The sequence below is a fragment of the Phodopus roborovskii genome, unplaced genomic scaffold (genome assembly GCF_943737965.1).
Source record: "Phodopus roborovskii unplaced genomic scaffold, PHOROB, whole genome shotgun sequence".
In the NCBI taxonomy this organism is placed as follows: Eukaryota; Metazoa; Chordata; class Mammalia; order Rodentia; family Cricetidae; genus Phodopus; species Phodopus roborovskii.
In genome coordinates this window covers 32,875,212-32,891,154 of record NW_026126447.1, presented here as the reverse complement: position 1 = coordinate 32,891,154, position 15,943 = coordinate 32,875,212, and the positions used below count along the sequence as shown (strand labels likewise).

The 15,943-nt window shown below is 44.1% G+C and overlaps 1 protein-coding gene and 1 non-coding gene across 2 annotated transcripts in view; one reads left to right on the top strand and one right to left on the bottom strand.

Annotated features, from left to right (window-relative positions):
* The window catches only part of Jak1 (Janus kinase 1), a 120,523-nt gene that overhangs the window by 83,160 nt on the left and 21,420 nt on the right, over positions 1-15,943 (top strand). Inside the window, exons 5-10 of the mRNA XM_051188234.1 lie at positions 3,757-3,910; positions 5,931-6,094; positions 7,399-7,738; positions 9,430-9,615; positions 13,216-13,373; positions 15,577-15,700. Coding sequence (XP_051044191.1) covers positions 3,757-3,910; positions 5,931-6,094; positions 7,399-7,738; positions 9,430-9,615; positions 13,216-13,373; positions 15,577-15,700 — 1,126 coding nt within the window. The remainder of the gene's footprint in view (positions 1-3,756; positions 3,911-5,930; positions 6,095-7,398; positions 7,739-9,429; positions 9,616-13,215; positions 13,374-15,576; positions 15,701-15,943) is intronic.
* Positions 1,470-1,576, bottom strand: LOC127225013 (U6 spliceosomal RNA). The gene has a single exon (XR_007834756.1). It is a non-coding gene; the product is annotated as a U6 spliceosomal RNA (small nuclear RNA).

The following is a 15,943-nucleotide window of genomic DNA, read 5'->3' as shown; positions in this document are numbered from 1 at the left end:
GGGTCTTGATTTGTATGAATCTGCTTAAATCAGTAGATTAGCTCAGATGCTAAGAGGATGTCAGGCCATGCTGTATACACCTTACAGAATGTCAGGAGTCTCTGTAGTGCCCCAGCTGCCTCCTTTGCAGTTTGGTTGTATGGCACCATTCCAGTCTGAGAGGCTGAGTTCTCATCTTCTGGTGTTCACCTAAGTTCTCACCTTGCCAGGGAGCTGTGTGTCTCTTGCCCCAGATTTTGGATACTCTTTAACCCAAGAAGCTGAGCCTTCTTAATATACTTTGTTTTTCTCACTTTGATCTTACTTCCCACAGCCGCGGGGTGGGGGGTGGGGGGGGGGAAGGAATGGTTTTCTGACCAGAACTGTGAGACAGACCTGTAGCTGGAAGTCTGGACAGGGACATGCCCTCCAGTTCTGCTTCTTTCCAGGCAGGCGTCTAGACTTAGGTCAGAGACCAGTATGGCAGCATTTGGCATTTACAAGAGACCTGAGCTTGCCTGCTCAACTCTCCCATTTTTCCAGTGGGAAAGCTGGTGAAGTTCCAGGCTTTGTAAACTGTCTAGGTAGTGCTGCAGGTCACAGGTTGCGTTCACCTTTTGTGTTAGCTGCCAGGAAGTACACAGAGGCTTAGTTCTGTCACCTCCACTTTATACCTGCCAGTACGCTTTAACAGGATATTGCTTTGTTACCACAGTGTCTTTGAAGTTGGAAAAAAGATACCACCCTAAGCTCAAACATTTGCATTAGAACAGTCTACAAAGAGCTTGAAAGCTGGTAATCTAACCACTGAGGAAGATGCAGTAAGAACACTAGTACTGGTGACTGACTGTTTCAGTGACATCCTGGCTCTATTTTAGGCAATATTCTTTCACTTTAACTGTGGTTTTCTGCTTTTACTTAATGGTTTAAATAGTTATTTATGGTATATGTTAATGTAAGACAATCATATTCTTTATTTTCAAGCAAAAATACCCTTATAAGTGAAAATAACTGACTTCAGTAAAATTCTATAGAAACTTAAACTTTCATTATGTACTGTGTTTAAATGCAAACTCAGAATGTGTAGTCATCTTTAGTATTGTTTTTCAGGAATTTTATTCCTTCTTAGACAGGGATTCTTTGTGTAGCCCTGCTGTCCTAGAACTTACTCTGTAGTCTTTTAGTCTGGCCTCTAATTCATAGATAATCCTTCTGCCTTTGTCTCCAAGTGCTGGGATTAAAGGTGTGCACTACCACTGCCTGGCAAGGAACTCTGAAGACTGATCTGTTGCTTTCTCCTTCAAATTGATAATTTGAAGAATTTTATACTGAAGCCTGCCCAGACAATAAGGTGCTTGTCAGGACCTGAGTTTGGATCACCACCTAACACCTACATAAAAAGCCAGGCATAGTGACATGTTCATGTTTCTAGTTTTATTAGTAATTAGGAAGTTGTTAATATTGATAATCATCTTTTAAATTTAAGTATAGAATGCTTCCCAGATCTGCCATCCTTTGCATGTCATCCTTGTACTTGGTCCATGCTAATATTCTCCGTATTGTTCCAAATTTTAGTATTTGAGCTGACAAAGTGAGCAACACCTTTTTTTTTCCCTCCAGTGGTATCTTGCCAAGTTGCCTAGACTGGCCTTGAACTTGTAATCTTCCTTCAGAAGCCTCCCAAATACTGAAATTGTAAGCACACGTCACTGTCCCTTGCTTACCAATTCAAGGCTGTTTAGTCCTAGATGAATGTGTTGGATTGGTTCAGAGAATATCTGTCTCAGTGCTTCTGTCAGCAAGCTGCAGGAAACCTGCCATGGTGAACGTGGTGCTTATGGTTCTATCATGGTTCTTCTCTACACTAAGTGGGATTTACCTGGCCTGTGTGCTCTTCATAGCCCTGGTTGAACCTTTGTAGCAGGCCAGGTGATTCACTCCTTACTTCCTGCTTAGGAATCGTGGAGCCTCGCCGACTCCTCTCTGCTATTCTCTGTTCCTTCAGTGAAGGATACTGTAAGGCCTGGGTCCACAGAAACACTTGCTACTGCATTGTAACTGAAAACTGGTCTCCTAGAACATACGGGAAACCAAGGGGATAATCTGTCATCTGCTTTGGTGACCTGGTGTAGTTTGTGCAGCTTGTGGTTCTTGCTAGCAAAACACTAAAGCCCATAGTCAGTCTCCTAGTTCCTTTCATGATCTACAGAAATGATAAGCTCTGCCCAACCACTGAAAGCTGCAAAAATACTTACTTTTACCTTTAAAGTGTCCATCCTTTCCTCTCCATGTTGACTGCTATTCCTTGAGTTTGTTCATCGCTTGTTTATCTGTCAAGCACATATTTAGCACCTGCTGTATTATAGGCTCTGCGGATTTGGTGCTGAGCAAGACAGCTGTGGCCTGTGCTGCCAGGGAGCTTTCACTTTGCCCCTGGCAGATACAATAAGATGTATCTGCTTATTTCCTGGCCAATTCAGCTCATCCTCTTCTTTCAAAAGTATCTTGTCTTATCCATGTACCTGCTTGCAGTCTGTATTCTAGAGCCAGGACTGTTCAGGCTGTAGCCTGTAGGTTGTGTGCATCCCAGAATAATTTATCATTCTGGACAAGTTACCTATTAAACACAATGTTAACAGCTTACAGTCTTATCAGGGTTCCATGAAATGTTTACATTTTATTTAAAATCATAATTAACAGCTTAACTCTAAGAGTTACAAATGTAGCTCTTAACAGATACTTATAGAGGAAAAGAGAAGTACATGGGGACTGTGAAAGCTGCAGTGTAGTTCTGCTTATGACACGTGTTCCACTTCCTGTTGTTTTGTAGTATTGTGGGGCAGGGGAACTCACAGAGGGCAGAGACTAAGCATGAGAGCCCTCTGTATCATGCCCTGGCTGTTTTGTTGCCTGACTTTAGTAGGAGCTCCATAAGGTGGGAGTTACTGCTTCTCAGTGACATGGTTTTCTATCACCTTATTGGCCCATTTGGGAGAAAGCCCCAGACAGAGCTGAGTCTGCAGCCTGGAAACAGTTGGGCCAGTGTAGCTGGGCCATTCTCCCCCAGCTCAGAACCCATCCTGTTTCCCCAACAGGTGGCAGGCCAAAGTGGTAGTGAGTCAGGCTTGGAGTGTCAGGTCATTTTGCCCCAGTGAACTTCAGTTTTGCTCATCTGCACAAGGAAACAAGATCTGCCTGGGGTATTGCTGTCAAGATAAGGTAGTGTAAAGCATGCTCTTTGCTCTCATCATGCCCGCACAGCTGATGCTTCTGTGTTTCTCTTTTGAGGCCTTGCTCATTGTGAACTACATCACCAATTCAATAACAGCCACCTAAGACCTAAGAAACACTACCACATCAGAGTTGACTGAAGGGCAGAACTTGATTTTAGAAATGGTGGGTCCAAGAATAGAAAGGTCTTGGGTTGAGACAGGTCAGCCAAGCAGGATAAGAGCTATGGGGTAGCAGATAGTTGTAGGCCGCAGGTGTTTTACCTAGGGAGGTGTGGTCATTGTTAACAGCTGTCAGAGCAGCTGTCCTGTGATCATCAGGACATTTTCCTCCTTACCCAGAGGACATGTTGAAGCCGTACATTGTGACGGCACACTTGAAGAGGAGAAGGTTGTTGGCTCAGGGTGATGAAGGTTGTAGATGCAAGACTTGTGTCTTCAATTTCCTCAATTCAGCTTCAGCATGGGCCTGTGGGTAGACACTTCTTCCAGGCCAGCAGTTCAGGGGCTCTTCTGCCTAAAAGACATTATTCTTACTGTCTTTTAGGTTCTACTTTACCAACTGGCATGGAACCAATGACAATGAGCAGTCTGTATGGCGACATTCTCCAAAGAAGCAGAAAAATGGATATGAGAAGAAAAAGGTTCCAGAAGCAACCCCACTCCTTGATGCTAGTTCGCTGGAGTATTTGTTTGCACAGGTAGGAAGCCTGAGCCAGGAGACCTGCAGTTAGTGGAGAGAGTGAGACTGGGTGGGCTCAGAGTCCCCATGAAGCTCTACGTGGTGGCACTTTATGGCCTATTCTGTGATATTCTTGCCCTGGTAATTGGGAAAGGTGGGTTACTGGGGAAGGTAGTATGATAACCAAGGAGCTGGCTCCTATGGGTTTTCCAGACTAACAACTTTTCTTTGCCCTGTTTTCTGTCCCTTTGTTGACCTCATATCAATTCATTTATGTGACACGTTATTTACTGGGTGTCTGTGTCTTGTTTGCTTTATGCAGTTATATTTGCCAAGACATTGGGTACTTGGGTGAAACAACATGGTTTCTGTATGCACCATTGTGTACTAAAGCTAGACATTGGGTACTTGGGTGAAACAACATGGTTTCTGTATGCACCATTGTGTACTAAAGCTAGACAACAAGAAACAGTAGTTTGTAAATGATACATAGATATTGCATAAGAAATCATGAGGGCCAGGCACCGTGTCTGACACCTGTAACTCCAGCACTTTAAAGACTCATGCTGTGAGTTTGAGGTCAGCCTTGGTTCCTCAGTGAGAAGCTGTCTTAAAGGAACAAACTTTATGAAAGATGGGAAGAACTCATGAAGACAGGAGGAGTGTCCTGCTTCAGAAATGACATGACCCCTGCTTTAGAACCTCACCTTATGGAAGTCAGCATCTCAGCATAGAGTTCCTTGAGTTAGTTGTAAAGAGTGTTCACAGACAGTCACAGGTTCTCCCTTCTCTTCCCAAGATCTCAGCTTCAGATTTTTTTCTGCTCCTCAATCAAGCATTGTTGGTGTAGGTCCTTGTTCTCCTTCAAAACTCTGTGGAACTGGCCAGTGACAGCAACTCCCCCACCCCAGTCACCAACAAAACAAAAACATGAGACTGAAGTGCTTTCAGAGAAAGTGCCTCGGTAGAAACTGCTCTCCCAGACCCATCTTCACCCAGGCAGAGTAGCTGGAGTGGGAATGCCTGGCAGAGAGTTGGTGCGGCTGCTGTGGTGTTGAGGAAATGTACCCTGGAGTCACAGTCAGGCTCCCCTCCCCCTGTTCATGTGCCACGCTTGTATTTGAATTCCTTTTTTGGAGCATCTAATATTAGTGATTCCTATTTTTCTTCTATCAGAATGGACCCTCTATGAGGTCAGAAATATGGCTTCTCCATTGCTAAGTCTCTAGTGCCTAGGACAATGCCTTGCTCATTATTCAATCCCTTCCCTATCAGGGCTCTTACACAGCTGTTGTGAGGACTAAGGTGAAGTTAAGTAGCACCTCACACATCTAGCAGGGAGGTTAGTTGATGAGTGTGAGCCTGTAGAGGCCCATTGCTCTGAACAAGGCTAGTTGTGGGTACTAGTTTTTAGTCTTGTTTTATATCTTGTTTTTGAAGTCCCCATTGGTTTGTAGAATGACATACTCTTCCTCCATCTGTGAGATAGTTTATTCTGGTGACATTTTTCTATACTGAAAGTGTGAATAACATGTGTGGAACAAACTGATGGTTTGTAGTTATGAATGAGATTCTTCACTCTTTCCCCAAACCCACATCTGAAAGGGAGGTGGTGCCCTGCCAACTCCATACATACAATCCCTATTCTAGGCTGGATAATGCATGTTTATGAAATTAATGCTGTGAGTCAGTGCTATTCGTCTTGCTCTGATGCAGTTCAGACCTAATGTACACTGTGTATAGGCATTGTTTATGTATCAAGCCCAGTGATGGGGCTTTGTGAATTTGTGCTCTTCACCAGCACCTTGACAAGCACTCAGTAAATACTCACTAAATGAATGAATGAAGTGATGTAGGGAGAACATATTCTTAACTTCTTTAGTGGAAACAGCCTTGATACTGGAGACACCGATTCCTTTCCTTGTGGTGTGGATTACTCACTGTGTGGCATTTTGACCATCTTGATCCTCTCAAGATCAACATGGGTAGCTCCTGAAGCTTAGGTGGTGGCTCATTTTTTTCTCTTCTCTGCTCCCAAGGGACAGTATGATTTGATCAAATGCCTGGCTCCCATTCGGGACCCCAAGACAGAGCAGGATGGACATGACATTGAGAATGAGTGCCTGGGGATGGCTGTTCTGGCCATCTCACACTATGCCATGATGAAGAAGATGCAGTTGCCAGAACTTCCCAAAGACATCAGGTAAGCCTTCCTGCCAGCCTAGGTGGATAGTGGGGATGTCTTACTGATTTGGGATGTTAATTTTGAAGCAGGGTCTTGCTTGATCTAGTTCAGTCTGGTCTCAAATTCATGATCTTCCAACCTCAGTCTCCCAAGCACTGATATTACAGGCATGTTCCATCTCACCAAGAAGTAATGTTATTTTACATGTGTTCATACTTCTTGTTTAATTGCTGCAGTGTTTTTCTAACCTCTCTCTCTCTGTGTATGATTCAAATCTTTGAATATTTGTACAAAGTAGCATACTTAAGATTGTGGCCTGGTTTTTAAAAAATGCTAGCCAATAATCTCAGAAATGTGAACTAGAGTGAAGAGTCTAGGCAGATGAGTCATCTACATGCCCTCCTGTCTTTTACAGTGACATTTCTGTCTGTCTTTTGTAGCCTGTACTTAGTGGCCTAGGAATTGATATTTCTGATGTGAGGGATGGTCAGTTATTAGTTACAGAAAATTGAATTAAGATGTAGTTTGAGATTAATATTTATTCTATGTAATATCAGCCCATCTATGAAATAGAATTATGGCTCACCAGTGAGCCATAAAAGACAATCCCAGCCAAGCACGATGGTACATGCCTTTAGTTTCAGCACTTGGGAGGCAGGGACAGAGGCAGGCAGATCGGAGTTTGAGGCCAGCCTGGTCTGTATATCAAGTTCCAAGACAACCAAGCCTGCATTTGTGAGACACCATTTGAAATAAAACTAGAAACAAATAAGGAAAAGACAATCCCATTTTTAAGAGCTTATTTGTAAGAAATATAACTCAATGCTGGAGTCTTTTGCCCACCATGCATGAGCCCTTAGGTTCATCCTAAGTACCACAAAAGAGGGCTAAGCCCTCAGATGTACTAGGCAATATGAATGGAGGATTCTTTGTGGCTGTATCGTTTATGATAGTGGCATATATCTCATGAAGTTACTTCTGTTTCTCTTTTTACAATTTATTTTTATTATATGTACACTGGTATTTTCCCTGCATATGTGTCTGTGTGAGGTGTTGGGTCCCCTACGAGTGGAGTTACAGACAGTTGTGAGCCACCATATCGGTACTGGGAATCGAACTACAGTCCTCTGGAAGAGCAGACTTAAACCACTGAACCATCTCTCCAGCTGTGTCTGTCTCTTTGTAATTGTTTACATCTGTGATCCTCTTAGATTAGATCATGTTTTCTCACTTGCCTATACATACAAGGAACATCATAGAGGCATATTTCTAATAATTTCTTTCTGACTTGTGTGTTTAAAATTTTTTTTATTTTCTTTTAGCTACAAGCGATATATTCCAGAAACATTGAATAAATCCATCAGACAGAGGAACCTTCTTACCAGGCTGAGAATCAATAATGTCTTCAAGGATTTCCTGAAGGAATTTAACAACAAGACCATCTGTGACAGCAGTGTGTCCACACATGACCTGAAGGTGAAATACCTGGCTACCTTGGAAACTTTGACAAAACATTATGGAGCTGAAATATATGAGACGTCTATGCTACTGATTTCATCCGAAAATGAATTGAGTCGGTTCCATTCGAATGACAGTGGCAATGTTCTCTATGAAGTCATGGTGACTGGAAATCTTGGAATCCAGTGGCGGCAGAAACCAAGTGTAAGTGGCTGTGGATGTCTGATGGAGAGAAGATCCTGTGTCACTGGAGTGTGCCATTGAGCCTGTCAGAGTCACCTGTTTGCATGACCTCACCCCATAAGCTAAATTAAATCAACTTGGCTGGAGGGCATGTATTACTCATCCCTCACATCAAAACTGTGGCCCAGTTGAGGCAAGAACTGAACCTCGACATGCTTTTGACTTCACAAAATAGGCAATTGCCTTTGTGTTATGAAGCTTTGGTGGTGTTTGTTTTGTTGCACTGGGCCTGGAGCATGCTACCTCCCCCCCGCCCCACACACACACACATTGACTTGTCATTTCAGTGCTGGAATCAAATCTAGGGCCTTATATGTTTAGGCAAGTGCTCTACTGTTGAACTATATCCAAAGCTGTTTGTCTTTGCCAAATGAGGTAATAACACGAGTTTAAAACCTAAGGAGATATGTTACAAATTCCAGCTCCACTCCTTATGGTTATGTGACCCTAGGAGGGTTATTGCACCCATATAGGTGTAAAGGACTCATCTGTTAAGGGGAATTCTCAAGGCAGATGTTGTCTCAGGATTCTGTGCATGTACCAAAATCTGTAGGTGCTTATGTCTCATAGATAATGATAGTATTTTTATGCAGCCTATACATAGCTTTCTGTATGCATTTATTATATGCGGATTGCCTTATAATACCTAATATTATGTAAATGCTACATAAATAGATACACTGTACTACTTAGGGAATAGTGACCAGAAAAGAGTCTGTGGGTACAGACACAGCATTACAGACCTGACATTTGGTCATTGGCTGTTGAATTTGTGCGCACAGACTTGGTGAATGTAGACCCCATGGAATCAATGGGCTGACTGCAGTTACTGTTGTTTGAGAGAACTAAATGACATGTGGGCACAGAACTTGACTGATAATAATTACTGACTGAATTACTTTAGCTGCATAGTTATCACTTCAAGTAATAATATTAAGTGTAAGAGTAATTTTCTCCCCTGCCTTATTTTCATGCTGAAATAATAATACCAAATTACCAAGGGCTTCCTGCATAGTAGTTAAAGTATAGATAGGCATGTGCCTAATCTCATGCAGATGAAAAGTTGATATTTTATGTCTGGGGAAATGATGACTCAGAGATGACCTGGCTAGTTAAGTGACTGGCACAGACAGGAAATTAATGTGGAATCTGTTCTGCAGAGCTCATGCTAGGCAACTAGATAAGCTCATGCATCTGTGTGTCAGTTGTTGAAATATAGATTCATATCATCTCTTGAAAAGCCTCACTACTATAAAGCCAAAACATTGGTAGCAGGAGGAACTTGGATTTTGTCCATTCATGTTTGAGAAGATCTGCTCTCTGCCTGGGCTAAAGCCCACCATCAGTCTGGAAGTGAGGAGGCCTGAGGTTGATGCATACCCATTATGTCCTCTCTAGCACCAACATGCACACTGTAAATCATGTAAGGACTTTATTCTGGGTACTCATTAAGAATGCTTGGAGAATGAAGCCCCAGGATTCTGATAGGGCTCCATCATTTGTTTCTAAGCTAATGGTTCCTTTGACTTTAGGCATGCTGCCTTTTTCTTCCATGGGCCTTGGCCCTGTACAAAACTGCTTCAAGCACTGACCTTTTACCAGCAGAAAATGGGAAAGCTGACTAAATCTTGTCACTTTCGTTATCTTATCAGGTTGTTCCTGTTGAAAAGGAAAAAAATAAACTGAAGCGGAAGAAACTGGAGTATAAACACAAGAAGGATGAGGAGAAAAACAAACTCCGGGAAGAGTGGAATAATTTTTCCTATTTCCCCGAAATTACCCACATTGTAATAAAGGAGTCTGTGGTCAGCATTAACAAACAGGACAACAAAAACATGGTAAGCCTGCTCAGGAGCTGCTAGTCTGGATGTGCTGATGAGTGGGAAAGACACTGCTGAGAATGGCTCTGTGGCACATGATTCCCAGAGTTCCTTCCCCAATTAATGGTCAGGTGATGGTCCCTTTTAAGCCAGATGTCCCATTGTTGGTGTCTGCTTCAGAGTTGTGCTGGCATGTCCCAGTGCTCTGCTTGGTTCTTACACATGTCCATCTGCTTAGGGTTTTAACCAGCCAAAGACATTTCAATGTCAACATTTACTTTACAAAAATAAGTGGACGGCGGGCCAGATAGATGGCTCAGCTGTTAAGAGCAATTGCTATTCTTTCAGAAGACCCCAGTTTGGACCTCAGCATTCATGTCCTGTAACTCAAAACCAGCTCTAGGAAATCTGATGCCTTTTTCTGATCTCTATGGGAGCCTGCACACTTATGGCGTGTGCTCGCATACACACACACACACACACACACACACACACACACACACACAGATATAAAAGAAATTGAGTTAAATCAGCCCTATTTTATTGTAACATGTTGGTGTGATGGACAACGGTACATAGAGGTCTGCCCTAGACAAAAGCCTGCTGTGTGATGGTCCTGCACTGGGACTGGTACCTGAGTTCTTCCCTTAAATTGCTTCTGCCAGTCTAATATCCCCCAGTCTCCACCTCCCAAAAGAGTTTCTACTTCTCAGGAGTCTGAGAGCCTGATCCACTGCACAAATAGACCCATTCCCAAACCCAGGAAATACTAACTTCTCAGCATACTAGACTAGGAGTAGTAGGGGGTGAGGAGAGGGGGCTCTACAAGGACCAAGGTTCCTACCCACCATGCTCATGCACTAGAACCCCATAGCAGAGCTGGATCCAACACCTGTCCTCTTTACCCTTTATTTTGTGTTCTGGTCCTCTCTTTTTGCTCTCTGGGCCACTCTTGTATATCATAGGTCTATTCCTAGAGTTTATTACTCTGGTCCATCTCCAATCTATCTCATACTGTTAACTATAGATGAATCTCTAATTTTAAAAGTAAAAGATAGAGCTCCCAAAGGCTGCCAGTCAGCTGCCTTGCTGAGCTGGGTGGGTCATCTGAGATGAAATGATGGGAAGCCACACTTTGCACATGATTAGACTTCAAGCCACAGGACAACCCCATCAGGGTGTCAGGCACACCCAGGGACTCTCGGACAGCAGAGAGAATGTCACCTCACTTGAGGACACAGCCTAGACTAGCAGGCCAGTTTGGCAGGGAAAGTGGTAACTCTGCCAAATAAACATGTTTTTGTTGTGGGAAGTCACCCGTGATATCATGTGTTGAGGACAGGGTAGTGTGGCAGGCATGCTTACAAAGTGAATTGTGTCAGCACTAGGGAGATAGCTTGTTTTGCCTAAAACAATGTCAGAAAGATAATGCACAACTCAAAGGAAGAGCCTGATGAAGGCACTCAGGACACAGGGTCACAGACACTCATCTCTAGAGGCTGCCTTTTTAGCAGCCTTTTGGAAAGCACATTGACAGCAGATGCAGAACCTTGAGAATATTCCTGTGGGTCTCTGTTTAGGAACCAAAGAACAAGTTTTCCAGAAACCATGTAAGATGCAGACGTGGCTTATAAGTTGGAGTTCAGTTCAGCAATATTTACAGTGTCAAAATACTGTAGATACCCTTGGTATACAAAAAAGAAGTCTGGGAAAATGGTCAGTTCACCCAAGTAGTGGGAATTATATAACCAAACTGTTAAACAAAAACAACAGCAAAAAAGCTCTATAAATGGAATAAAAACAGAATGTAAATATTGATCAATAATCTAGTACTGATTTACTTTACCAAGTTTTTGGAGGTTAGAATGTGCATATGCCCTTAGAGCAGAAATTCCATCTTCATAGCCACTTGTTTGTGGTAAGGTTGTGAGTGTCTTTCGTTTTCTTAGTCTACCTTCCTCTTTTTCAAACATTAGAACAAATAACTATCTGGAAAAACAATGCAGTTAAAGTGAATGGCTGATGAGATGGTTCAGCAGGTATAGACACTTGGCCACCGAGCCTCATGACCCATTTTCAGTCCCCAGGAACCACATGCAGGTGGAAGGAGAGAATTGACTCCAGAAAGCTCTTCTCTGACCTCCACATGTGCACTGTGCACGCATGCATCCATGCACACACAAATAAATCTAATAAAAATGTAAAGAGAAATAGAAATGTTGGGAGATATGGGAAGATGGGGAAAGGAAGGAGATGGGCATTATTGATACCTCTCCCCAGGCTGCAGGTTGTGGCAAAGAGCCTGTGTTGTTGAGTCTTTACAACAATGGTTCTCAACCCATGGGTCGCAGCCCCTTTGGAGGTCAAACCCTTTCACACAGGTTGCCTAAGACCATCTGCATATCAGATATTTACTTTATGATTCATAACAGTATCAGAAGTCTAGTTACAAAGTGGCAGTGGAAGGTTGGGGTCACTACAACATGAGGAACTGTATTAAAGGGTCACGGCACTAGGAATGTTGAGAACCACTGCTTTAGAAGAACTGGACGACGCCAGCTCAGTTTCAGATGGGGAACCTGACACTGCAGTGGACAGCCATAGGGACTTGTACTTCATATTGAGAAAGTGACGGTATTTGTCCGAGGCTGCTTGGCTGCAAGCCACACTTTGTGCCAGTGTTGTTAGGGCTTCTAAGGATTTACCATCCCTCAAGCAATCCGAGGTGGGGTGGTGGGAACTGGTCAGTGGTCTTGTTACTCAGTGTGGACAGCTTTGTAAGAGGAAGAGGAAGAGAAGCAGTAAATGGGCTTTGCATTTTATGAGCAGCTCCATTCTGTCTGAGCTGCTAGTCACATCTGGCACCCAGTTAGTGCCCCCATATTGAAGGCCAGGGTTCACACTAGGCATTCAGGCTTCTGGTTCTGCCAGGCTATTGTGCTGCAAAGGGATCAATATCAAGGAAAGGCACTGGAAATACCTGTTTTCCTTCACTGACACCATCACTAAGGTTGTGCCAGGTATCTCCTCCACTGACAAGTGTCAGCTGTTTTTAATTACCATGTCAACTCTATGGTGGGATTCATCCCTATTTTACAGAGGCACAAAGGGGTTCAGTAACCTGTTAAGGACACACAGATCCTTGGTTAAACAAACTGAAATTGCTACTAGTTGGCCTTTTTGACCTATAACAACAGCAAGTTGATTAAGCTTGAGCCCAGTAGCAGGTGGAGATGCTGTGAACCCGAAGGAGCAGGCTGCAGAGCCTGTGACCCACTGCTGTGCCTTGCACCTGGAAACATTCCTGCTCTCTGGATCGCCACTCTTCAAATAGGCAGATCTTGCCTACTGGTCTTTCACTAAGGCAGAATGCCTGCAAGTTGCCAAGACTTGCTTTGATTGTCAGTTCTCTCTGCATCTCCCACACACCTCTCTTGCTGCTCAGGTTTCTGTTGTCAGGAAATTAAGGTGCTTGTATGTCAGGTGGGGCCTGCTTCTGCCAGCTGTCTCCCTACTCTAGAGCATTTGAAATTTGTATTTCAAAGCTATCTATCTGCAGGTAGGCTCCAACCATGTCAGCATAGTGATGTAACTGTGGTATGTCTTCTCTCTCAACAGGAACTGAAGCTCTCTTCTCACGAGGAGGCCTTGTCCTTTGTGTCCCTGATAGATGGCTACTTCCGGCTCACAGCAGATGCCCACCATTTCCTTTGCACCGATGTGGCTCCCCCACTGATTGTCCACAATATACAGAATGGCTGTCACGGTCCAATCTGGTTGGTTCCAGAATGCTCTCAGTTACCTTTGGTGTGAAAGAGCCCAGGTTTTAGAGGTAGCAAGTCTAGTCCCCTCAGCTCCACATGGGCCAGTTGTGGAGACTGGGGCAGCTAGCCAGTGGCTGGCGCTTTGAGGTGCCTTCTTTGTTCACTGTGCTAACTGCTCTTTCATTAGCCCCTTCATCGTGCCATACTCCTTAGAGCATGCCCTAACTACTCTCTTAATTAGCTTTCTGCTTCTCATAGTTTAACCCTTCACTTCTGCATAGCCAACTCCTACCATCCTGTCTAATTCTGAACACTCAAAGGGTGACAGGATGCAGATCTTTAAATCTTAGTAATCATCTTTGCCTGTATAACATGTGACTTGCTTTCTACTTTCTTCTCTTCTTGGTTACCCGAGAAATGAGTAGTTTGGTGGTTTGTGGTCCCTGGCCAAGAGAAGCTCACAGACTTGGGAGACAGACACATGAAGGATTGCAGAGCAAGGAGCTGGCCAGCCTAAAAGCATCTTTCTCTGGTGTTCCAGTTTCAGTTGAGCCTCTGACACTGGCACTGGCTTTTCCTGATGTGTGGAATGTCCTTCCTATAGGGCCGTGGTTTTTAATCTTCCTAATGCTGTGCAACCCTTTAATACAGTTCCTCACCTGTGCTGACCCCAACCATGAAGTTATTTTATTGCTAATTTATAACTGTAATTTTGCTACTGTTATAATCAAAATGTAAATATCTGATATGCAGAATATCTGATAATGTGAACCCCCCCCCCCAAATGGGTCACAATCTGCAGGCAGAGAACCAGTGCTGTAGGGTCTCCAGCCCTTTCTCCCCCAATCTCCCTCCCTTCTGATGTTAGCTACTGAGAAGCTAACGTCTGAGAAGTCTTTTCTAATCACCTTATATAAAGTGACAACATTCTGTGCCCTCCTTTTTCCTCCTCCCTGAATGCTGTGTTCTGCTTTGCTTTCCTTCAGTGGTGTTGATTACCTCTTTACCACCAATTTTTACTTTTATGTCCATGTTTTCACTTGCCTCTCTTCCCAGAGAATGAGCCTCCTAAAGGCAGGACCATGTCCACATTGCTTACTGCTATTTAGGCTTGCACAGCAAGGACATTGAGCATGCAGGAATAAATGTTGGATGTTTGTGGGAGGCTGCAATCTACTACTTGGAGTAGGTAGCATTCAAATTGGGTTAAGTGTTGAAGTGTCAATGATGGCTTCCCAGGTCTAAAAGAGGAGACTAGGTGTGTGTTCAGGTGAGGGATCAACATGAGTAAGGGTGTGGAGATATCAGTAACTGAATGACACGGTGGCTCTGCTTTTTGTTTGTTCGTTCGTTCGTTCTTGTGTGTGTGTGTGTGTGTGTGTGTGTGTGTGTGTGTGTCTGTGTCTGTGTCTATGTGTGTGTATGTTTGTTTCCAAGGCAGGGTTTCTCTGTGTAGCTCTTGCTGTCCAGGGAACTCACTCTGTAGACCAGGCTGACCTTGAATTCAGAGATCTGCCTGCCTCTGCTTCCTGTGTGCTGGGCTTAAAGGTGTGTGATATCAATGCCTGACAAGTCTCTGCTTTTCTAAAGCACACTGACCGTACCAGTCCTCTTTCACAACACTTGTTAGCATGCTTGCCAGGCCTTGGTAACAATTTAGCCAGTGCACTGAGGAATACAAAGGAGTGTAAGGCATGTTCTCTTCCAATGCCCATTTACACATCACTGAGGTATTTATTCAGCTTGTTACTGATTAAGCACTTACTGTGAGCGAGGCCTATTGTGGTCACTGAGGACACAGCAGTAAACAGAGAGGCCCCAAATGCCCTCCTTAACAAGGCTCCTTTTCCAGTTAGAATGAGGGGCTGGCATGGGACTCCTGCTGCTGTAGACTTGGCAGCTTTTACTCATCAGTATTAGGGGACACTCTTCTGGTGAGACATGAAGACAGTGTTGTTGGAGAACTTGGGAACAATCAAGCAGGACTCTGTGTGTTGGGGGGCATTTGGTGAGTTCTTTTCTAGGCATTAGGAAATCAGGGTGTCTCAAATTCCCCCATATCATCACCTGCTTCCTGCCATGTCAGAGAGGACTTTAGGGTCTTGGCAGGTAACAATATGGGACTGGAAGCTTGCACTAGTGCAGGCAAGTGGATGTCCCTGGGAGTTGAGGTGCTGTGATTGAACCTTTGTCCCTTTTCCACTTCTCTCTCCAGCACAGAATATGCCATCAATAAGCTGCGGCAAGAAGGGAGTGAGGAGGGGATGTACGTGCTGAGGTGGAGCTGTACTGACTTTGACAACATCCTCATGACTGTCACCTGCTTTGAAAAGTCTGAGGTCAGTTGGGACTCGGGTGTGGGCCAAGAGATGCAGCCACAAGATAATCTGTCCATTGCCGCTGAGCCCAGGAGCTATGGCAGAGGACACCTGGGTCTGTGAGCATGTCCCTGGTAGTCTGGCAAGAATATCCTGCCTGATAGGATACTCAGTAGCCAAGACCATGTACCCTTCCTTATGGCCAGTCCTCCCTCCCTCTCCCCCTCTTCTCTCTCTCCTTCTCCCTTCTTTTCCTTCCCTCTC